The sequence below is a fragment of the Acipenser ruthenus genome, chromosome 2, assembly GCF_902713425.1.
Source record: "Acipenser ruthenus chromosome 2, fAciRut3.2 maternal haplotype, whole genome shotgun sequence".
Taxonomy (NCBI): Eukaryota; Metazoa; Chordata; class Actinopteri; order Acipenseriformes; family Acipenseridae; genus Acipenser; species Acipenser ruthenus.
Genome location: NC_081190.1, coordinates 33,934,727 through 33,959,598, shown reverse-complemented (window position 1 = coordinate 33,959,598; position 24,872 = coordinate 33,934,727). Strand labels below are relative to the sequence as shown.

The window sequence follows — 24,872 nt, the reverse complement described above, 5'->3', positions numbered from 1 at the left end:
ACATGTTCTTTGTAATGAGGGGCTCCCCCTGTAAACCTGTTAAAGCTAGTTTCGGGAGACTCCAATGTCTGTGAGCAGCTTTAAAAAGTGCTTCAATGAAACTTACTAGTATGTTACAGTGAGCCTAACCGCAATGGAAAATTAATTACTTTTCCCCTTTGTACTAGTTAACTTTACATTGCCAAATGAAGATTTATACTGCAAGTGTGCAGCAAATGTTGGTTACTTTGCACTCCTAAAGCTACCGACAAAAGTATGTCATACAAATAAAAAATAAATTTAAATACCAGGAAGAAGTACTTTTTTGGTTATAACTTGGTAAAACATAAAACTGACATATAGTCACTTTTATTCATTCCTTAATCAAGCTCCATGTTGTAATTTTGGATGGGGAAACACATGAACATGCATATATTCTGGGTGTCTGTGCATTGCAAATTAAGCAAAGATGTATTAATGTATGCACCCTGAGATATATAGGAGGCTGTGTGGTCCAGTGGTTAAAGAAAAGGGCTTGTAACAAGGAGGTTCAAATCCCACCTCAGCCACTGACTCATTGTGTGACCCTGAGCAAGTCACTTAACCTCCTTGTGCTCAGTCTTTTGGGTGAGATGTAATTGTAAGTGACTCTACAGCTGATGCATAGTTCACACACTCTAGTCTCTGTAAGTCACCTTGGATAAAGGCGTTTGCTAAATAAACAAATAATATCATTTTATGACTGGAAATCTCCTGGTGTTACTGAATATGCTTTCAGAATACTTACTAATATAACAAACAGTGTAGGCTACTTCATGTATCTCAGTTACACATCAGTACTAACTGTTAAAAGAACACAAAGAAAAAATAGATTGTATAGGTTTATTGAAAACTTAAAGTATATTAAACATAAAGAAATAATAACCAACACAATTAAACACATACACTTGTGTCACAGACCCTGTTTTTGTCTTACTCTCTCTCCAATTTTGAGTGATGTCAGACATATTTGTATAGTAATTGCTGTAGCCCACTTCTGAATTTTGAAAATTCAATTTTAGCCCCAAGGTCAGAATTACTGGATTGAATGATATGAACATTCAAAACAGGCAACCAGTAATAACATATACGTCAACAAACAAACAAACAAACAAACAAAACCTTTGTTCTGTAATTTTAAACTATTACTTATTGTTAAAAGTAAAAAATAAAAAAAGAATGAAGAAAAATCAACATGAATTGTTACATTTTATTCAAGTTGCCAGTTGCTTGTATCTCACACAGGGGTTATCTTATTTCATATTAACAAGAAGAAAAAGAATAGTATATTTGAATTTTTTAGTCATCACCCCCAGTTATTTTTTCAATCCACTGGACATGCTTGGTAGTCAGTAAAGTGTAGACACCAGGTATTTTGCCACATCCACTTTCATGACCAAAAGATTTTATTGCTTTGAATTCATTATCGCATATAAGTGGACCACCTGAATCGCCCTGCAAGAAAATAAAAGATTAGTACTGCAAAACAGTGCAATTAGTTTGAATAACATATCATACTATTATTAGTTATAATACTTTTAGAATTAAAAGTGGGGCTTTAAAATATTGGCCTTGGCATTTCTATGTATTTATTTATTTATTTATTTATTTATGTTAAATATATCATATGGTTTGTTTTCTCAAGTAAAATCCTGTCTATTACACCATACAACTTGAATGAATTATTCATTGCATAACATTAATCTCTTTGGTTTGTAACCTGAGTAAAAAGATAGAAATGGTAGAGGAATAAGAATAATCAGTTCAATCTGGATAAAATACTTCTGATGGACTGTTAGGAAAGTGAAAAGGGATGTAAATAAATGGTCTTACCTGGCAAGCATCTTTTTTGCCTTTCTTATCACCAGCACAAAGCATTTCGTTTGTTATCACAGGATTGAAATTATAGTATTCTTTCTCATTGCAAGTTCTTCTGTCGAAAACAGTGACGTTGACCTCCATTAATATATCTGAAGCAGTGTTGTTCTTTTGATTTGTTGTCCCCCATCCAGCTACCCTACACTGGCTTTTTGCTTTGACATCTTTGAATGTTGCAGGCAGCTTGAGTTTAGAGACAAACTTGTTCAGTTTGGCTGCTTTATCCAACTGTAATACAAGTTGGGTTATTGTTAATTGAGGAACAGCATATGAAAAGCACACCTCTCTGGATAATGGATTCTGTTGATCAATATAAAGACTGTATGGCAATTGAGTGTTCTCCCAATTATTTACTGATGGTTCTGGAAGGTTACTGGTATAAACAGTTACTGAATTGTAAACATATCAACTGCATTAGCTGAGCATTTGTTTAATATTGGACACTATCTAGTGGAAAGAATGACTATAAAACAAAAGGAAACAAAACATACCTCAAGAAGCATAAGATCATTTACTCCAGTTTCATTGTCAAAGCAAGAGTGTGGATTTAGCTGCTTGACTTTAAATATTTGTTGGTCTTGTTCAGGCTTTGAAGAAGAATGGGCCCCCAGCACAACCGTTAGCTTCTCACTAAAATAAACACAAAACATGTCATTTTTTAAAATTATGTATTCATTTTTTAAATTTAGTAGTCGCCAGTTTTTTTTCTCCCCAATTTAATTGTGTCCAGTCATTTTTGTTTAGCTCAGCTCACCGCTACCACCCCCGCGCTGACTCGGGAAAGGTGAAGACGAGCACACGCTGTCCTCCGAAGGGTGTGCCGTCAGCCGACCGCTTTTCTTCACACTGCAGACTCCCAGAGCTACAGCGTCGGAGGACAACACAGCTCTGGGCAGTTTACAGGCAAGCCCGCAGGCGCCTGGCCAGACTACAGGGGTCGCTGCTACGCGGTGAGCCTAGAACACCCTGGCTGACCTAACCCTCCCTCCCCCCGGGCGGCGCTTGGTCAACTGTGTTTTGCCCCCTGGGAGCTCCCGTCCTCGGTCGGCAAAGGAATAGCCTGGACTCAAACCGACGACGTCCAGACTATAGGACACATCCTGCACGCTTTTACTGGATGCGCCACTTAGGAGCCCGGGAATGCGTCACGACATGTATAGTTTAATGTAATTTGCTGTCTGCTGTCAAACATTTCTAATGTAAGGGCCACATTCAGAAAAGCTATTTCTTCACTGTCTTAAATAAATAACTTTTTGTAAATAATTAAATAAAGGAAAGAAAAATAAATAACATATTGTTGTAATTTTTACAATTTAGTTTTATGATGGCTTTATTTGTAATAAAAAATGGTGTAACAGAGTTTCTTAGTAAAATTTGAAAACAATTTTGCAATTAGCCCACTTAAACCAATAACATATATTACAATAATTAAACTAAAAAACAAACAAACTTTGAAGCCACAAAACCTGATGGTATTCACTTGATTGAAGACATTGTACTAACTTTGCTTATACACAGGAATAGTAGGCAAGATTTTGACTTTGACCAATTGGTTCTGCCTGTCTCATGAAACATGTTAGACAACTGCCTTATTCACCTACAACACCTACGAAGTTAGAATAATGTTTTGTGTACAGGAATCCATTCATCTCAACCCCCCCACTACTGTGTATACTTACTCATAACAACGGGCAGCAGTCAGTACCCACTTCTCTTCGATTACTGCTCCTCCACAGACTGCTACATTCATCTTCTTTATAAGAGCCATATAGGGTCTGGAATGCTTAGCCACTTCTTTGCCTCCAATGATTTCCATACAAACATCTGTGCCAATAAAAGAAAAGTCTTAATTTAGGAATACAATGTACATGTCAAGATTCTTCATTATGATAATGTGCATGAGGGGGAACATTTCAAACACTGTCATACACCCATCCAACTTCATTAACACATTATAAGTGCATAATAGATTATGAACTCCACAAACCTACATAACAATGGTTATTGTACTGGATGCTGTCCTCTGCACTATATCCTGTCGTGAAACTTTTAACATGGAATTGCTTTGGTGACAGTTGTGGTAGCCTTATGTTACCAGTTGTATAAAAACAAAGTGTTCAGTAAAGGTTATTTGTTCACTTGTCCAGTAGTAGTTGCATTACTCTACTGGTTTTACTAAACTAATTATTATTGCCTCAAAAGTCTAAACATATTACATTTTACCATCAATGACTAAAAAGAATACTCACCTCCTGGGATTCTCAGGAGAGTAACTGCACAGATGCATAGTCCTAATGCTAGAGCCTTTGTCATGGTTATTTGAGTGAGCCTTTCTAATTCATCTTTATATTTATAGACAAGTTAAAGGGATGTGGTTTGAATAAATGTGGGCTCAATCATTAGAACGTTGTATTTATCAGAAGTGTTAAACACGTTTTTATGACTAGGGTAGATTTACATCAATTGTGGTTTTCTTTGAGAACACAGCGCTTTCCTTTTACTGAAACTGCTACCAGAAACATCTGTGAGTGTTATGGCCTTATTCGTGACGTCAGAAAAAACACATTTATCTTACGCATAGGTAACCAGCATTGTCTTCCAATTCTCAGTATAGAAATTCCATTCCACTGTTAGCTTTTTCTGACTGTGTAGCAATGTGCTCTTGAGACACTTGGTTTATTATTATTTTCTGGAGAGTAAAGGACACACGTTTTTTTTTTTTTTTTTTAATGATATTTCTTATAAATACACATTGTCCTAAATGAATCACTTTTCAGTCAAGAAGAGACTGCTACTCTTAGTATGCACTTCTGCAAATGCCTTTTTCTTAATTCCTGGCTGTAAGTATTCTCTAAACTCATATGTCCCAGAATCATAGTTAAGTAGGTATCATAACCAATAAACATTTACCTATTTTTCTCTGTTTTGTTTTAGGTGCTTCTCTGACAATAATTGGAGGCAAAAAAGTAGCCCCAGATTCCAGACCCTTCATGGTATCTATTCAGGGAGACGGAGAGCACGTGTGTGGGGGAGCTTTAATAGCTCAGGACTGGATATTGACCGCAACACACTGTCATTGGCAAGTAATTAATCACTACATGACTTGTATATCTATCTATCTATCTATCTATCTATCTCTCTCTCTCTCTCTCTCTCTCCTATTAATGACTTTAATATAAGGTACATTTGCTGCCATGTTTTGACTTGCTTTATACTGTATATCTAATGACAACCCCACTCTGTTCTTCTTTTGCCATAGCTTACTGAAAGGTAGAAAGGTTCAGATTGTCCTAGGGGTTTATTGCTTAAGCAAAGCCAACCAAGCCCAGGTTATTGAAGTCAAGAAGTTTTTTCCCCATGGAGGATATAACAGTACAGCTAAAGTGAATGATATAATGATGATCAAGGTAAGACATTTCATTTGCAAAATGTTTTGTGTATTTTTTTCTTTTTAATCAGATCAAGAACTCTTTATCTTATTGTGCATTTAACCTTTTTTTCCCCTCAGGTATGTTCTTGATGTTCTTATGTGAGCCTTTGAAAATGATACTAAATATTTTGGGTGTGCAAGGTTTGGATTTGGAAATGGGTATGGCCAAATTAGAAGTGAGTGTGGTCAACCAGAAGTGTTGTGTAAAAAACATGCTTCAGCGCAAACACTTCAATTTGCATTTTCGTTACGACAGCAAAGTAAGCATTTTGTCATATGTACTAAGAGAAAATATGTTAATGAATAGAGAGCCGCAATATAGTAATTTAAATATTTGTTGCATCTTCTTAGCGAGATCTCTAGCATTATACATTGTGAGAGTTGTGCAACATTGTTCAAATAAACAGCAGGAGTTGAGTTGTGGTTTGCTGCAGCAGAGGGTGCCAGAAGGATAATGTATATACATGCAGACTGGGAAATGCCAGCAAAAGTTAACAAATTGATGCAATTGTAAGTGTCGCAATTGCCGGGAGCTTTCTTACATCTCATTATAATATTTGAGAACCCTCATTTGCACTATCTCTGCCCCTTTTGCAAATTTATGCAGGAACACCCATAAATACATATTCATCTAAGCTTGAACTGCAAAGTAAAACTGCTGCCGCAAAGCATTCCCTAAAAAGTTGCCAATAGCATTACGCTTGTTTGGTACATTTCACCCAAGACTTCCGACTCGTTTGAACTGGTTTGCGACTATTGCGACAGTCGCAACACTTTAGTACATCTACCCCTAAATGTCCAAAGGGTTTAGAAACAGTTTCTGATTCTTACCGATTGTGAAAAACACACCTAACTGAAATGCAAAAGCCATTCATTTGTGAGCCTGCCTGGTAAATCCACTGTGTCCTCTGGAAGGAACCACTGATGTCATGATTGATTCTGCCATCTAGTGAGAGCTTAGGGAGATACATTTGACACCCTTTTGAGAAATGTGTATCTCTTCTTTAACTCATATAAGTATAGAATTATGGGAATTGTATACAATAGTTTTTGCTGTTTGGAGCAGTTCACTTCAGGTGCAGCTCCAGTTCATGTGTTTATTTTCCATACATGTGGATTGGGTCTAGAATTAACATGACATGCTAAGGAGATATAATTATATTGTTTTTTTTGTTTTTAAATAAAATATACTGTTTAGTATACATTTACAGACATTCTCCCACTTCTGAAACAAATGGTATTTTTTCACCTGGTCTGGCAAATGTTGTGTATGTGTAAATAATATTTTCTTTTCTGTTCTTGGATTCTCTGGTGGTATTTCTGTGGTGAAATGTGTTTTTTGAAATTTGGATTGCGCTGGATAAAGTGCACGGTCTGCTTTTTGAAATAATCACACTCATATTTGCCATCTCCTTTTTATCTTAAAAGCTGAAACAGAAAGTCATGTTAAACAGCCGTGTTGGTATCCTTAAACTTCCTGAACCGTCCTCGACATCCGACCTCAAAGCTGGCACCAAATGTCATGTTGCAGGCTGGGGTTCAACAAAGCTTTCTGGAGAAGGTCACTCAGATGTTCTGAGGGAAGTGAATGTTACCATTGTTGACCAAAAAACATGCAATAGCCAATACCACAAACTGAGACAAGAAATAACAAAAAACATGCTGTGCGCGGGCAACAAAAAGAGAAAACAAGATATATGTAACGTAAGTGTCTTAAAATACATACATACATAATTACTTATAGGTTTTTTTTGTTTTTTTTTAATGAGCTTGTCCACATTTTACCTTATCACTTTGAATTCTGGGATATAGCATGGACCTAAATCAAGTCATTATCATTTTACATTTAACTACTATAATGTGTTTGAAGTAAAGACGATCATTATGTTGAGTTACACTTTACACAGTAAGTACACCACACAAATACTTGCATGATTCAGGTAAAATGTTATAATTACTCATTAATAACTAGATTTGTTTTTCTTACAGTGTAATTTAAGTGTTAATAACCATAATTGTGACCTCAGAATAAGAGTTCATTTTAAAGTTTGCTATAAGACAAATGTGTAAATATTTTAGGGTGATTCTGGTGGACCACTCCTCTGTGAAGACACGTACAGAGGAATTGCTTCTTTTGGAACACGGAAATGCCAAGGAAAACTGCCTTCAGTTTACACTCGCCTGACAAGAGAGTACCTGGGCTGGATTCAGCATGTCATGAAGAATTATTGAAGCACCTACGGTATAACCTGCCTATTTACTCTTATAAATAATTACACCTAACCAAAGTGCATTATAATAATTTTCTGATAGAAGTATTACTGTGCTATAAGTAATATGTAATGTTTGTAATGTAATTATTACATTATACAATATTACAAGCTCTCTTTGGGATTCCAAATCCTGTTATCCTGCGATAACACAACATGGTTTTGATGAAAAAAAAAAGAAACACAGAGGCTCATATTTACAGAACAGCCTGTCACTAAAAAACTGATTCAATTGAAGAGAAGCTGAACAGAACTTATTATTAAAATTCAGGACCGTTATATAAAGAATGTGCAGATCAGTTGTCACATAACAGCTATAACTAGAGGGTTATTTGGTGTACTTGTAGACAACCTCATCCACTTGAATAAAACTGTTATCTAATTTGATGCTTTGGATCTTTATTAAAATGTAAGGATTTAGCCAATAAAGATGTTGTTGTAAATATATGTTGCTATTTTATTTTATATACTGCTCTGTTAAAGACAGCTGATTTTATTAAAGTGATATCATTGGCTAAAATAATGTGGTCCAGGGACAGACTGGGACTAAAAAAAGGCCCTGGACTTTGACCCAGACCGGTCCATCACAACCGGCCCTCGGATACTCCACCACCCCCGCCCCGCCGACGCACGCACGTTCACACACCAGCCCCTAATACCACCACCTAGCTGCATCACAGCTATTGTTGTACACTAATGCAGTACTATTTTCAAAGTGCTACAGAACACACACACTCTGTACACTGTTATAAGAGTTCTACAGAACACATACTGAATTGTCATGATTGCCTCCTCTTGTGAACCTGCACTCTATGAGCAGACATCTGACTACCACTGAGCAGATTTTCAATACCTGCTTTGGAGGCCCTTAAAACATACGCCTCAGCAACTACTTCTGTGCATGTTGCTCTTCTCATGCTCTTCTACTCTTTGGTGAATATGTTTTCAGTCTGTCATTCCACTCATGAAAATACTGCTGTCGGTAGGCTTGGCAAATGCCATACAAATTGAACAGTATAAAGCATGGCTTTCTTCACTGTATGACAGCCACTTTCGATTGGTGCCATCTTTAAAAATTGAAAACCTTCTGCACCACAGGATTTTTTGATTTCTGTTGAGGGTGGAAACTAAAAAACATGTTTAGGTCATCTGACTTGGGTCTCTTGAAATAATCAAAAGTTGGGCTGGCATCCTGGCTCTCCCTGACTCTCTCTTCCACTGCAGCTGAACTGGGCCTATCATCAACCTCAACCTGGATATGAATTAATGAATAAACTAATTAATTATAAAGGCCCAATATTTTGACAATATACAAAAACACAGCAGCAGCCCCACCATTTGATCAAATGAATGAATGAATAATAATAATAAACCTTTATTTGTATAGCATGAATGGGGCTGGAGAAAAGTAGCTTAGCACTAAAATTCAGTTGTAATTCATAGTTGTTAGTTGTTTTAGATACAGATTATAAATATAGCAACATAGTGGAAACAATAGCTTATAGTCAGGCTGAATCATCATGAATTTAATTAATAAAAGGTGGCTGTGCTGTGTCAAGGACTGACTAATGTAAATAGTAGGGCTTCAAACGAACATTAACCTGTTGAATGTAATGTAAAAATGCAGATTTCCACCTAAATAGATATACCCAAAAGTAATTATTTATCATGAGAGGGCCATACACAATAACTAGTAATGGTGCATACTCCAAGAAAGATTAAAATCTCACCTTTCTGGTAAAAATAGTTATAAATTGCTGAGGTGTACTGACTTTTGAGGACACAAGCTCAAGTACATAGTAAAAATATGATGAAAATATGAAATATCATATATGATGTAGTTCCTATTCAACAAAAGTTGAAGAATAGGGCTTGAAATGACTGATATGGCTGGCATGTACAATAATCAACAAAATGTCTGGCTGGAATCATGTTACTGGTACAGTTAGTTAGCCTAGTTAGCTAGCACAATATTGATGTTGTGTTATCTGTCTCCCTCCCTGCCCTGGCTCCCCATTGCCTACCGCTTCGGATGCAGCCGCTGCACTGACTTTGCTTGTGCTAGACTCACAATCGTCGGCTATGCTGTCGCTGTCTCCTTCTTCTGCTACTACTCTAGCTTGAACCGGGGCTGCGGCATCCTCCTCAGCATGGACTACTGCATGCACGTTGTTGGCATTGGCACTACTAGGAGCACTACTACCGAATAAGTCGGTTAACTTCCTACATTTGGCTGCATCTGACTCAAGGGACTTTACTTTTTTCTCCCTTAACTTTTCAGCCCCACCTTTGCGTTTTTTACTGTGTTGCTTTTCCATGATGTTTTCCAAAATTGAAGCAGACTTCCCTTGACAGCTAGCAACATCAACTTCTCTTGTCCGTCTTGCAAGTATACACTGTTGTGTGTGTGTGAGGGAAGGGGGCGGGGTTAAGGGCTGCAATGTAGGGTAAGGCTATGCTGCTGTTACAGATTTGTTATTATCTGGAAATAAAACTTCTATATCTAAAAATCTATATTTTCTTTTGACTTCCCTACTATAAATGATCAGAAGTAAACAAGGCTCAGACTTTAAGAAGTGTGTTTGAAAAGATAGTTGTGCCAGCCAAACAAATAAAACCCAATAAACGCCACCATTTAAAAAAGCACTTGAATGTCCATCTAAAGGGTGCAGTGCAGTGTGACGGTTTGTTATTTAATGGTTTTTACATTGTTGAAGGTTGTTTAATATATTTAGTGAACGATATGCATTTCAAGTAAAATATTGTGCATAAAGTCCTTAATACTTATTGTTTACATATGTTTATTTAAATGTTTATAGAGAATGCTCAGGAATACTCACTTGTAAATACAGTAGGCTCCATAATTATTAATACCCTTTATTCAGTGTAAATGAAATGGGGGAATTAAATTAAAACTTGACCCACCAGCTAATCGCAAAGTCAGAATTTAATGGTGGTTGTTTTTATTAGTAGAAGAAAGTGCCCACTTATGATAAATCAAACTGCCATTAAGTACATATTTCTAATTTGGTTTTAGTGGATGGGTCTAAATGTTGAGTTAATCCCCCCAAAGTTGGTTTTAAAATATCAACAAAAAGCAAGTTTACATTCATTATTTCTTGCTATATCATAAAAACATATCTGTCAAAAATAACTGCATTTTAATTTTTAATATCCAAACTGCATTATATTTTTGTAATAAAGTTCTTTGTTTGCAGTTTTCCTTGTTTGTTTTCATAGTACTTTTGACAGGAAAGCAGGACTTCAATCAAAACAGATAAATAAGTGTTTTTAAAAAAAAACAAAAAAAACCCTTCAGACAACTGTGAATGAATGACTGTGTTAACATCTACTTTGTCAGGGGTGCATAACTCTGGGGCAAGAAGGTTTTCATTTTTTGATCCCCCTGAGGCCTTCATTACCTGATTTGAATTCATTTGCATAATTGGACAAGTTTACCCTTTTATTTGCTCTTAAGCAGTTGGAGATTTACAGACAGCTACAAAAACCTGCTGGACTGACTGCGACTCTAGAGGAGCAGAATTGTGCACCACTAAATGTATATATTATACTTGATGTGGGATTTTGACAATTTGTGTGGGAAAATTAAACATGTTCAGTCCAAATGTTTATTAATCGGAGAACATGTGGATGTCAATAAATGCATTATTACAAATATTAACCATCCACCCATCATCAATAACCACTTCATCCAATACAGAGTCACGGTGAGCTGGAACTTAACCCGGCACACACAGTGCAAGGCAGGACTACACCCAGGACACCAGTCCAACTCTTACACTCACACAAGCATGCACACAGAGGGCAATTTAGAGTGACCAATCAACCTGACCAGTATTTTTTTGGATGAGGGGAGGAAACCGGTGTGCCTGGTGAAAACCAACACGAACACGGGGAGAACATGCAAACTCCCCTGAAACGGGAATCTGAGGCAGCAGCGCTAACCACCACACCACCATGCCACAAACTATAACCTAATATACATGATAAATCATAAGAGCAAAGATTGTAATCAAGTTCTTCATTAAATTCTCCAGTGGTTACAGAACTCCTTATTATTATTATTATTATTATTATTATTATTATTATTATTATTATTATTATTATTATTATTATTATTATTATTTATTTCTTAGCAGACGCCCTTATCCAGGGTGACTAACAATTGTTTCAAGATATCACATTATTTTTTATATACAATTACCCATTTATACAGTTGGGGATTTACTGGAGCAATCTAGGTAAAGTACCTTGCTCAAGGGTACAGCAGCAGTGTTCCCCACCTGCGATTGAACCCACGACCCTCCGGTCAGGAGTCTAGAGCCCTAACTACTACTCTGCACTGCTAACCTATGTGAATGCTGTGTATGTAATCAAAAAAATCTTCCAATTTTAATAGGAACAGATAAAATCCACTCCCTTTCTACTAATTCATTTCTATACCAACAAACATCACGATGTGTTCAATGATTATAATCTTTAATATGAAGCTGTAGCTGTAGGATTTTTATTTGCATCACAGCTTGTTATTTAGGGTTGGTTTGTCTTCAATTCCACTTTTAGCCACCAACTGTACCTATAGGCAACCACTTTCACTTCAAATACAACTGCACCTTGCTGAAAGAGACCCATTTAATCACCACCTCTATGTGACTACATGATAAATTGCGGTATTTTGTGTGTGTGTTTCACATATGGACATAAATTGCTATGGATATTTTTTTAGCTGATGCTTTAATTCAAAGTGACTTGTATTTGTGCTCATTTACAGAGCTGGGTATTTTACTGGAGCAATCTGTGAAGTACCTGCTTGATCAAGGGTACAGCAGCAGTGCCCCACCTGGGTTTGAACCCTCAACCCTCCGGTAAAGAGTCCAGAGCCCGAAACACGAATCCACCATGCTGGTATATCTATGTGAACATGTCCAGGGGTGAATATACCCTATATCTAATTCACTTTGTACATGCTGCAAATTAACATCCATCCATCCATCCATTATCATTAACCGCTTACTCCTTTACAGGGTCGCAGTGAGCCGGAGCCTAACCCTGCATACACAGGGCGCAAGGCGAGACTACACCCTGGACGGGACGCCACACACACACACTCACACAGAGGGAAATTTAGAGTGACCAATCAACCTGGACAGCATGTCTTTGGACTGTGGGAGGAAACCCACGCGAACACGGGGAGAACATGCAAACTCCACACAGACTGCAAATTAACAGTTATAGAATATATATATATATATATATATATATATATATATATATATATATATATACTGATTGCACAATGGTTTACGCAGGTCTGTATTTTTTATTTTACATCTACATTGAAATTCTAATTTCAGTTTGTATCTCATTTAGGATTTGTAAATACATGGCACAGGGATATTTAGCTATGACATACAAACTCCATTGGCATATGTGACACACAAATCCATGTTGGGCCAGGTTACATGCACTTGTAGAAAGGATGATTCTTGTGGGACACTCACAAATAAAAAGCAGGTTAACATGATATGACCAAAGGGACTTAAACAAAGGGATCATCATTCAACTTTGATAAATCAATTGGCATATGAGCTTAAAGGACAGAACAAAAACTGGGATGCAAATAATATGAGTGACTACCTGAACTTCAGCTTCCTATATTTTATTGCGTATACCTAGGCTAACCTATACAGACATGTAAGCATGTCAATTTTACATTGTAAATAAGATGAGAATGACACACATAATTCTTACTTTAATACGATTAAGTAAATGCAGATTGTGTGAAGCTATACCCCTATAAAAATGTACCACGGTTCTATAATGTAGCTATACTATTATTATGGTTGTACTGCATTATTGCAAATAGTTAACGATTACTGCTTTTGTATATATTATATGGAAACGTAAGCGCATTAAATAATACTGCCTTTATAAATGTGATGATGATTAAATGGTTTATTTAGAATGCAATGTCGATGTATTCATTATTTGAACAAAATAAATAAAATGGGCATATTACATGTTACGACATTGACAATACAGAGAAAAGTAGATTCTGTAAACAACAAAAAAACGACTTCACATGGGTGGGATCAGTGCATCAATATGAGGACTTGGAAATTGCGTCATGTAGAGGCGGAGTTAAAGGGTGCCAGGCTTGGGTTGTGAGGCGTGTGTCGTCCGTCTTGCAGGTATACACTGTTGGTGGGCTGGCCCGCTTTGCTCAACTTTCTAGCCCCCCCATTAATTGGACCATTGGGCCAGCCCAGTCGAACAGCCTGGGTCGGGATATATATATATATATATATATATATATATATATATATATATATATATATATATATATATATATATATGTATATATATATATATATATATATATATATATATATATATATATATACAGTACTGTGCAAAAGTTTTAGGCAGGTGTGAAAAATGCTGTAAAGTAAGAATGTTTTCAAAAATAGACATGTTAATAGATTATATTTATCAATTAACTAAATGCAAAGTGAGTGAACAGAAGAAAAATCTAAATCAAATTCATATTTGGTGAGACCACCCTTTGCCTTCAAAACAGCATCAATTCTTCTAGGTACACTTGCACAAAGTCAGGGATTTTGTAGGCATATAGTCAGGTGTATGATTAAACAATTATACCAAACAGGTGCTAATGATCATCAATTCAATATGTAGGTTGAAACACAATCATTAACTGAAACAGAAACAGCTGTGTAGGAGGAATAAAACTGGGTGAGGAACAGCCAAACTCAGCTAACAAGGTGAGGTTGCTGAAGACAGTTTATTGTCAAAAGTCATACACCATGGCAAGACTGAGCACAGCAACAAGACACAAGGTATTTATACTGCCTCAGCAAGGTCTCTCCCAGGCAGAAATTTCAAGGCAGATAGGGGTTTCCAGATGTGCTGTCCAAGCTCTTTTGAAGAAGCACAAAGAAACGGGCAACGTTGAGGACCGTAGACGCAGTGGTCGGCCAAGGAAACTTACTGCAGCAGATGAAAGACACATCATGCTTACTTCCCTTCGCAATCAGAAGATGTCCAGCAGTGCCATCAGCTCAGAATTGGCAGAAAACAGTGGGACCCTGGTACACCCATCTACTGTCCGGAGAAGTCTGGTCAGAAGTGGCCTTCATGGAAGACTTGCGGCCAAAAAGCCATACCTCCGACGTGGAAACAAGGCCAAGCGACTCAACTATGCACGAAAACACAGGAACTGGGGTGCAGAAAAATGGCAGCAGGTGCTCTGGACTGATGAGTCAAAATTTGAAATGTTTGGCTGTAGCAGAAGGCAGTTTGTTCGCCGAAGGGCTGGAGAGCGGTACACGAATGAGTGTCTGCAGGCAACAGTGAAGTATGGTGGAGGTTCCTTGCAAGTTTGGGGCTGCATTTATGCAAATGGAGTTGGGGATTAGGTCAGAATTAATGGTCTCCTCAATGCTGAGAAGTACAGGCAGATACTTATCCATCATGCAATACCATCAGGGAGGCATCTGATTGGCCCCAAATTTATTCTGCAGCATGACAACGACCCCAGACATACAGCGAAAGTCATTAAGAACTATCTTCAGCGTAAAGAAGAACAAGGAGTCCTGGAAGTGATGGTATGGCCCCCACAGAGCCCTGATCTCAACATCATCGAGTCTGTCTGGGATTACATGAAGAGAGAGAAGCAACTGAGGCTGCCTAAATCCACAGAAGAACTGTGGTTAGTTCTCCAAGATGTTTGGGCCAACCTACCTGCCGAGTTCCTTCAAAAACTGTGTGCAAGTGTACCTAGAAGAATTGATGCTGTTTTGAAGGCAAAGGGTGGTCACACCAAATATTGATTTGATGTAGATTTTTCTTCTGTTCACTCACTTTGCATTTTGTTAATTGATAAATATAAACTATTAACATGTCTATTTTTGAAAGCATTCTTACTTTACAGCATTTTTTCACACCTGCCTAAAACTTTTGCACAGTACTGTATATATATATAATATAATCATATCCTGATGTAACTTTCACTATTATCTGCTGTATTATTGAATTGTGGTTTGTCACACTTGAGAATTATTGTATTTCTTGTTCTTATTGTATGACTTATATTGTAACACTTGAATGTATTTGTATTTGCTTGCGATTGTAAGTCGCCCTGGATAAGGGCGTCTGCTAAGAAATAAATAATAATAATAATAATAATAATATATATATTTTTTTTTTTTGTATCGGGCCCGCGGCCCACCGGGAATTCTCCCGGTGCTCCAAATGGCCAGTCCGCTACTGATGTGGTCCAAGATCTAGCCTTTTGATTGTGTGATAGCCACTTTCAAATCAGGTGGTCAGAACTCAATCTATGAAAATATATAGTAACCATTGACACCCGAGGTGGTGGAGAAAAAGGGCTTACCTTCTTAGAAAACAATGGCCCAGATTTAAGAAATAGAATACAATCATTGATAATATAGGAAAAGAGGAACTGATCTGTTTCCCCATTGGTTAAAGATGTATGTTTACTACTTTTGTATTGATAATAAAGTAGTTAACACATGGAAAATATGAACTCTTTATTTTAAACATACATCATTTTTCTTTTTTGACATGTACTCAATACAAAATAAATGAATAAATACCTGAACAAATTAAGGTAAGCTTAATACTTTTAACAAAAAAATAAATCCATAAAAATAAGAACGTTACATTGATGTCATACAAGATTAGTAAGAAACAAAAAAATATATAAATTCATAATAATACATTATTTTGTCTGCCTTCAAGAACACAAAGATTACAGAAGGGGAGAGAGCTTGTTTTCTTTAAGCCTCTTTGTGTGCAATTGATTAAGTGGAAGTAAGTCAGCTAAGATTCTGTAATTCAGATAGACTCTTTGCAACATCACAGCTCATTGATATTTAACTTTTAGTCAAGCTGTGGTTTAAATATAGATATGCAAATGAATACTGTATAATCAAGTAAGTTGGCATGTCGTCATACAATGAGAGGGCATATATGTAAGAAAAGCTTTGGTCATTTCCTTCATAAAATATTTTAGGCATCACCCCTGGTTACTTTTTTGATCCATTGGATGTATTTCTGAGACAGGAGTGTGTACACACCAGGCTTTTTAAGAAGACCACATTTAGAACCAAAGGAAGTAACAGCTCTGAATTCTCCATTGCAGATTAATGGACCACCTGAATCCCCCTGTTAAAAATTAAATCAGTGAGTTTTAAACCATGCATATACTCCACTGCTTCATTGACATTCTAGCTGCTTAATATATTTTGAACAAGAAAATGTATTAAAATGCGTGTATGTATTAAAAAGCCACTATAGATCAAGTTAAAACTGTAGTCTAAATATTTACAAATGCTTGTGAAAAAGGTCAAGGATATTTTTTGTGGGCCACGTTTGACCATATTTACCATGGAGAATATAATTGTACAATCCCACTCTAACATAAATCCCCTGCTACAAATTCATATAAAACCCAGGAGATATATCATAAGCGAATAGAAAGTGGAGAAATAAAACTAAAAATATTGACTGACTGCAGTGTCATCCTTTTAATAATCACTGTTATAAATAGGTTATTGCAATGTTCTTCACATCACTTACTATGTACATGTTAATAGAGCTCTTTTTGTTACCTAACGATATGGTATTGTGAATCCAGAAGTGGTCTGTACATACGTCTGGTGGGTCTCTAAGAGATATATTTTTTGGCAAGAAAAGTGTGAAAAGAGAACTAACTTACCTTGCACGAATCTCTTCGAACTTTATTATCTACTGAACCAGCGCAAAGCATATCTACTGTTATGACAGGATTCAGATTGTAGTATTCTTCACTATTGCACTTTCTCCAGTCCATAACAGTGACATTGGCTTCCATTAATACATCTGATCCTTTCATGTCCCCGTTTCTGACAAGTCCCCACCCAGCTATATGGCAGTTTGTTCCAGCTTGGATATGCTTGCCTGACTCAGGTAGTGGGAGGAAAGAGACATTTTTGTTCGTCTTGACTGCTTTATCCAGCTGTAATACAAAAAGTGTAAAATACAATGAGAGTAAACAAACCAATAATACCGCTTCTAAAATAAACACAACCATAAAGTGGAATATATATATATATATATATATATATATATATATATATAGTATATTAATGAAATACCTTCAGTAACATGATGTCATTAACGTTGGTCTGGTTGTCATAGCATGGATGTGGCACTCTCATTTTGACCTTCCTTATTTGCCATGCTTTATCTTTCTTGCTCTGTGAATGGACTCCAAGTATGACCTGTAGGCTGCTGCTTAAAAAATGATATAATGCATATCTCACCAAACCATGCCAACAGTGTGATACATTCACTGAATAATTTGCAGTTTATTCCAATGTGTTATCAAACGTGTGACCATGTGACTTACAGTATTATGCTTGTCTGTGTTTTTATCAAACTGTGCTACACATTTACTTTGGTACACCCCAGTTAACTCGTAGCCCAAATACCTTGTCAGATCCCAGTGCATAAATACAGTTGGACCTTTATCCGTGACTGAATAGAAAACATTTTGGTATATTAGGGAGAAATAGTAAACTTGATTCTCTGACATGGCATTAGCATAGCATTCTAGTGTACAACTTTATCTCAAACTTAACAAGGCAGCTATACATTTAAAACAGATGTTACTGGATTATTTTGCCTTGGATATTGTAATTTGAATTACTTACGTGTCATAACAATGTGCTGCAGTCACTACCCACTTGGAACTGATTAATGCTCCTCCACAAATACCCTTCCCTGTTACAAGAGCCATGAAAGGTCTTGAATGTTCTGGCACTTCTTTGCCTCCAATTATTTCCGTGCAAACATCTGTATGGTAATGAAAAACAAAATAATAAATATCAATGTCTCTTATACACATTACGATATTAACCTTCAGAAAAAAAAGATATCTAATATATTAACGTCGGTAATAACAGAGATGTGGACGTTATTTGTTACATTTGTTTAAAAAAAAATGACTGAGTATAAATACAATGTGAATTTCAAGTAAAATATTCCAATAGTTAATGGATATTAATGAATACTCACCTCCTGGGATTCTCAGGAGAATAACTGCAAAAACCCATAGGCAGAATACTTGATCCTTTCGCATTGTGACTTGTATGAACTGCTTCAACTTACATTCACATTTATAGATAAGTAAAAGGATGTGGTCTCTTAGAAGTGGGTTCAATCATTAGGAAGTTTTTGTTATGAACAACGACTGAAATTGTGTCAACCTCGATTTTAATTGTCTTGACAACCTTTGTGGTTATATTCATGAAAATGTGGTTTTCTTTGAAAATGTATGACGTTCCAGTTTTTCAGAAAACACAAAGGGTATCACCTGTGAGTCGATGGAATCATTTGTGGTGTGTCATCTTATTGTTATGAATCAGTACACAGTGTGCTGCAGTTTAGAAATTCCTCAAAGCTTGTGTTCTATTCTTGAGATTTATGTGCTGTACTTTGCAAATAATAATAATAATAATAATAATAATAATAATAATAATAATAATAATAATAATAATAATAATAATAATAATAATAACGTGGCAGCAGTTAGTCCCACTATGCTAGCTTAATATACAGACTGGTCCCATGTTTTGTAAATGGGACATGCCTCATGTTCACTGTTATCAGTATTTCAACTGATACACATTCACTGGAGTAAATTATACATTAGTGGTACATGTTTTGTGAGACAAGAGCTACACTGAATGGAAACATTAGCACATCAGTGTAAGCTTTATCAAATTCCTTAGCGTATCAGTGTATGTTTTCATAAACATTTCCGTAATATGACTCATACGTACCACTATTGAAAGGCTGTTTGCAATGGTGACGCCACTCTTGCTGCAAACTGTATTTTCAATTATTTATTGGTTTCACTGGCTATAGATTTCCTCTAGATGGCACTATTTGTCTCTTTAAGATACGTATTACTCTAACAAGTAACAACTAACAAGTAACACAGTCTGTCAACGTCACCAGAGGAAAAACAAAACCTTTGGATTCAAATAGAAGATTACACTGTTTTACAAAGTGTTGTCACCAATGTTTTAAAAACACTGTGCTTACCTTAAAGAGTAAGTAGTGGGGTTCCACAAAATACAGCGTTACACGTCCCCACGTGTTGCTACAAGTGTTTAAATAACATGTCTGTAATTTTTCTTTTCATTGTTAACATCCTGACAACTTTTTACACTTTGTCTGTTTCAAAGCTCTTTTCAAAATGGCCCCTCTAGTGCACTGATAGTGTAAGGATTATTGCCCACATTGTCAAACAGGTAACACAGCAATAACGATCCATGATGTGGTATAGAAAAGAAAAGCCAGAGCACTTGTTGGTATGTTTTTTTTTTTTTTTAATCACTCTTCCTGCAGTGATTTAGAAGACAGATCTCAACCCCCAGCCATTTTGAAAAAAAAGCTTTGAAACTTTAAAGTAATAAGTGTAAAACGTTGTCAGGATGTTAACAATGAAAAGAAAAATTACAGGTATGTTATTTAAACAGTTGTAGCAACAAGTGGGGATGTATAACACTATATTTTCCGGAACCCCATTACTTACTCTTAAAGTACAATTTTCTCGCCTCCCTGTTGTTTGCATTTATAAGTGTTTTGTTGGACAGAGAGTCGTTTTCCAGTTTCTACTCCACTTAACACATGCTGTGCCATCCTGTCTTATTGAATATACAGAATAAGTGAATAACACAGAATTATTAAGGTAGCTTTATACTTTGAGAGATGTTTCCAGAGCTCTTAACCCCTGCAACACACTGTCAGCAGTGAAAGTAAAATGACATGACATTTGTTATACGTGGTTCTTCTTACTGGTGCATTTCTTGCATGCACTAAAGTTGGCAAAGTTTAATGGTTACAATAAGGTTGACCAGCTCTGGGGTACTTTAAACATCTGAGTATTCAATTTGACACCAGGATATGATGACTAATACAGCAAATTATATACAAAGTGTTTCTGAACAAGAAGAATACCTTCGTTAAGATAACTGTAATATTTCATACTGTACCAAGTTGCTTTTAAAGGGGAGAAATGATTGGGAAGGGACACTCTGGTCCTGAATATCTTAAGTGTCTTATCCTGAACATTGTTTCCATCATAAAATGAAACACTTTTCTGCTGTTTTCCAACAGGAGGAGTGGGTGCAAATTACATAGGTGGCAGAATAACTATTCAGTATTTAAATGAGAAACCTATATGTTAATGACACAAATTACTGTTTTTACGTCATTTCAGGATTTCAGTCAATAGACAGGTGGGTTTGAAAGGTAGTAAAGGTGGAAAAAAACAAAACAGACGTGTGTTTCAGGAGATATGGAGAAACAAGAGATGGTACATTTAATAGAACATAATAAAGCAAGTACATCAGGACAGAGAGAATATGTAAAGATAAGCCCCGTTGACACGCTTTGACCCGGGTTGAGCTAGACAAAATGCATGACGGCCGTTTGTAAGCCAACGAAATAACAAACAGCCACTCCTGCGTGAAGGTTTCACTTCCGCAAGGAACATTTCTGTTTATTCTGTTTAGTTATATTTTTGTTGATTGAGACGCACCATGAGCCAGATTGCTGCAGGGATGAAGAAACATATGCTCTAATCAACATTTGGGCCGACGGTTCAATCCAGAGAAGCTTGGATGGAAGTGTCCCTAACAAGCTGTTTCTGGGGCATTGAAACGCGTATTGTGTACATGCGTCTGTCACCCAGGTCAACCCTGCTTTATCAAAAGCAGTGTGAAATCATAGCTGACCCGCATGACACCGGGTCCTGACCCTGGTAGGTTCCGAGCCGGGTAGAGCATGCCAGTGTGAAAGGGGGCTTAGAGAGCTCACTTTTGACAGAAAATACTCAATCCGACCACAACAACCCTTTTGATTTTTGCACGGGGGTTATGTTAATTAGGTACCCACTTCATTTGCATAACATCCCTCATACTGTCGGAATTGGGGTTTTGCGATTGTTCTCATCCTTCTTGGCCATTTTAGATTTTTGCTCGGAACACGAAAAACAGTCGGAAATTTAAAACACTGCCACAAAAGCCCTCCCCAACAGTCGGAAAAGCTTTGATGTTCAAGGCCTCTGTGTCCAGTTAAGCAAGCACACTGTAGGCCGGAGGCTCTAATATGTACATACCAACATGGAGGAGGCAGTTGCGTGTGAAAAAGGTACAGAAGCAGAAGGGTTCGATAACAGCTTTTAAAACCTCTGAGGCGGCACCTTTTAAAAAATAAAGTATTCCCTTTTTTATTTGAATAAGTTTTGCTTCTCCTCTGGTGATGATAGTGGGGTCAGTTAAGCTGGTCTAAACAGTGGAAGGTTTAAATAACGACACTTTAATGCCAGGTTCAAGATAGTTCTAACCCATTTTACACAATGATACACAAGCTTCTCGTTGCACACTAGCAGTCTCCTGGCTAAAATGGAACGATTTGGCAGAGGTTCCACCCAAACAGGGGGCCCCGGAGTTGCTCATCTGGCGAAAAAGCACGGCCGTGTGGTGTCCTGGCTGTGTGTAGCCACCAGTCTTCGCTGGGGATTCTGGAGGGTGCGGGTTAGGGACGTAAAAACGCCAGCGTTTCTCCTCATCGCACTGTGCTGGCCTGTGTTCTCCTGAGGCCGGTAGTTCACTGGCATCTGCTCTCGAGTTCGGGGGTTTAAAAGAGGAAACTGGATTCTCCTGAGCTGTATGGAGCATTGCTGCAGTGAGGAAACATAATTGGACATTCTAAATTGGGGAGAAAATCATGGTAAAATAATCGGGCATTCTAAATTAAAAAAAAATAAATGGGGCTGAATAATTTTTTTGTGCACACATTTCATAAAAATATATTTCTTTTAAATTGTCATCATTTGCCAAGGTTATAGATTTTGTCAAGCACAATTGTACAAACATCATTTTTTAAGTTTGAGCATATTTTAAATCTTGCAAAAATAAACACAAAGGGTCCTTTCTGTATTAGGATCCAACACTTTTTAGATAAATTCCTTGCCTACACAAACCACTAGATGGAACTGTTGTACAACTAAACTAAACTTCAGTAGTTCAGTTTTTGTATGCCGTGTATTTTACCACCAGTACCTAAACTGTTCAGGGTTTACAACCAGACCTTGAAAATATTTGTTCCTTTTAAAACATAAAGCACTTTGATTGGCTTGTGGAAAGTAGTATAAAAACAGTCTAATCCGAATCTAACAGTCGTATCCCACAGCAATCCCCAATCTAAATGATAGCAGCCAGAAGCTTTAGCTACATTACAATGAAAATTAGGTAGCATGCTATGGTTGTTGTGCTATTATTCTTGAATCAAAATCCCTTGACCCTGTCCTTTTTATTATTAAAAGGATTTACAACAAACTTCCAAGTGCTGTACCAGTGGGTGTTATTTTATGGTAATTAAGGATAATGCAGGAACGCTTTACTTTAATAGATACAGACAGCAGTATATCAACCCTAGATCGATCAAGCAGCAGTTTGCACCTCCTTACCTTGCATTCACATAGATTTCAATATCAAGGACACTGCTATTGCAGTAGTAGGCTAGGCTACTGATTACTGTATTGGTAAATGTTGTCGTCGTTTTGAATGTAAAATTACGAAAGTTGCTTGTTTCTTATTCCACTGCCCGTTCAGCCCGTTTTACTTAAGTTGAATTAATTGCCCCCCAGGTTTGTCAAGCAAGTTATATAAGGATGGTTCTGTAAAAGAAAACAAGAAAGTCAAAAAATGTAAATGAATTAGAATTGGTAACATGTACTCATATTTATCTGACACCTGTCAAAATTATGGAGACAGAAGTAGAGAAATCATAAACTCACTTCCCAGCAAACAGCACAGCAGAGATACATCTGTTTGAATTCTGTAGAATCTGTGATGGCCCTTTAAATATTTAGCTTATTAGCCATGGTAATGCCTGTGATAATGTTAAACATTAGATTCAAATGTATGCATGTGCGCAAATTTCATATGCTTAAGAACAAAAATATTTGAATCGCTCCGAAGGCCAAATTTGAATGAAAATGGCTAAGTTTTGCGATAAGCGTCACAGGCTTGCAATGCGCAGAATGTTTCCATTACATTACATTGTCGTGTAGTATTCCAATTCTGTGCATTCACCCGTAGCTCTTGTGCATTTCTGCTATATTGGTAATGAGTGCGCAGGTGGTTTTGCGAGGCACAAACACATTTGCGAATTCAGCAAAAAACTGCTATTTTCCAACTTCGTGAAACTGTTTCGTGCCGTGTTGGAAAATATAAATTTTTGTGCAAAAGCACTCATTTTTGCGAGGCACAATCTTTGCATCGCTTCGAATATCTGGGCCCATAAGAATGTTCCAGTAATTAAACACCCATTATAAAGGGTTTTTAATTAAGATTTTAGAATGATAAACTATCCAATTTTACTTACCTAATTGTGGCCATCTGGGTTTACAGTAGATCTAACTGGAGCGTTCTACTGGTCTAAAGAGGGGGAGTGGTGGCGTTAGGATTTACTGGGCCCTTGTGTAAGACTGTGAAGTAGAACCCCCTCCCCCCCCAAAAAAATCAAAATAAATTAGCAGCTCAGCTGCAGCACAACCTAAAAGAAAACCCTTTGAAAATAAATACATCAGCAGCCAAATATGAGTCTGTCAAAAACATGTTTTTTTTTTTCAAACAAAACATATTCTAACGTTAGATGACGGTGCACAAGACAGTAATCAATCAAGTAACAGTATATCCAAACATTTTAATAAATCAAATATGTAACAAGATTACTCAGTGCGATTAATAACTTTATTTAGTTAATATTGAAACATATTAATAGCTTTAAATATTAATAGCTTCAAATTAATCATATATGCATCAATTAGATTTCTAAATTACTGCTATGAAGTACAAAAGTTAGTATGACGCTTCTATAAAAAAACACGTCTACATCTCAAAACTTAGCCCACAGTACAAATGCATTCAACACAACTCATAAGTGAAAAAACATTCTGTGAACACAAATTAATATCCCAAAAGCATCCTATGGTTAGTATCACACGTCTGCCATCAGAGCAATCACCTGACCTTAACAGCACTGACCCTGAAGAGGGGGTTATATTGATACAAGTGGAATTAATTAAAAAACTAAAACCTAAGAGCTAACTGAAAAAATGTCAGTAAATCTTACCAAATATGTATCAGCAACTT

The 24,872-nt window shown here is 36.7% G+C and overlaps 2 protein-coding genes across 2 annotated transcripts in view; both read right to left on the bottom strand.

Moving 5' to 3' along the window:
• Positions 1 to 23,357, bottom strand: part of LOC117420520 (uncharacterized) — a 34,237-nt gene extending 10,880 nt beyond the window's left edge. The window contains exons 1-10 of the mRNA XM_059007102.1: positions 23,183 to 23,357; positions 22,097 to 22,393; positions 18,354 to 18,495; positions 17,796 to 17,931; positions 17,378 to 17,656; positions 16,680 to 16,824; positions 3,576 to 3,720; positions 2,388 to 2,526; positions 1,852 to 2,124; positions 1,329 to 1,473 (exon numbers count right to left, since the gene is read on the bottom strand). Coding sequence (XP_058863085.1) covers positions 1,329 to 1,473; positions 1,852 to 2,124; positions 2,388 to 2,526; positions 3,576 to 3,720; positions 16,680 to 16,824; positions 17,378 to 17,656; positions 17,796 to 17,931; positions 18,354 to 18,495; positions 22,097 to 22,393; positions 23,183 to 23,189 — 1,708 coding nt within the window. The 5' untranslated portion in view covers positions 23,190 to 23,357. The remainder of the gene's footprint in view (positions 1 to 1,328; positions 1,474 to 1,851; positions 2,125 to 2,387; positions 2,527 to 3,575; positions 3,721 to 16,679; positions 16,825 to 17,377; positions 17,657 to 17,795; positions 17,932 to 18,353; positions 18,496 to 22,096; positions 22,394 to 23,182) is intronic.
• LOC117409167 (granzyme A-like) lies at positions 910 to 4,264 on the bottom strand. Its single transcript, XM_058994606.1, has 5 exons — positions 4,146 to 4,264; positions 3,576 to 3,720; positions 2,388 to 2,526; positions 1,852 to 2,124; positions 910 to 1,473 (listed from the first exon to the last, which is right to left on the bottom strand). The coding sequence occupies exons 1-5, from the start codon at positions 4,207 to 4,209 to the stop codon at positions 1,318 to 1,320; spliced, it is 777 nt and encodes a 258-aa protein (XP_058850589.1). The 5' UTR covers positions 4,210 to 4,264; the 3' UTR covers positions 910 to 1,317.
• Positions 23,358 to 24,872: the final 1,515 nt, after the last annotated feature.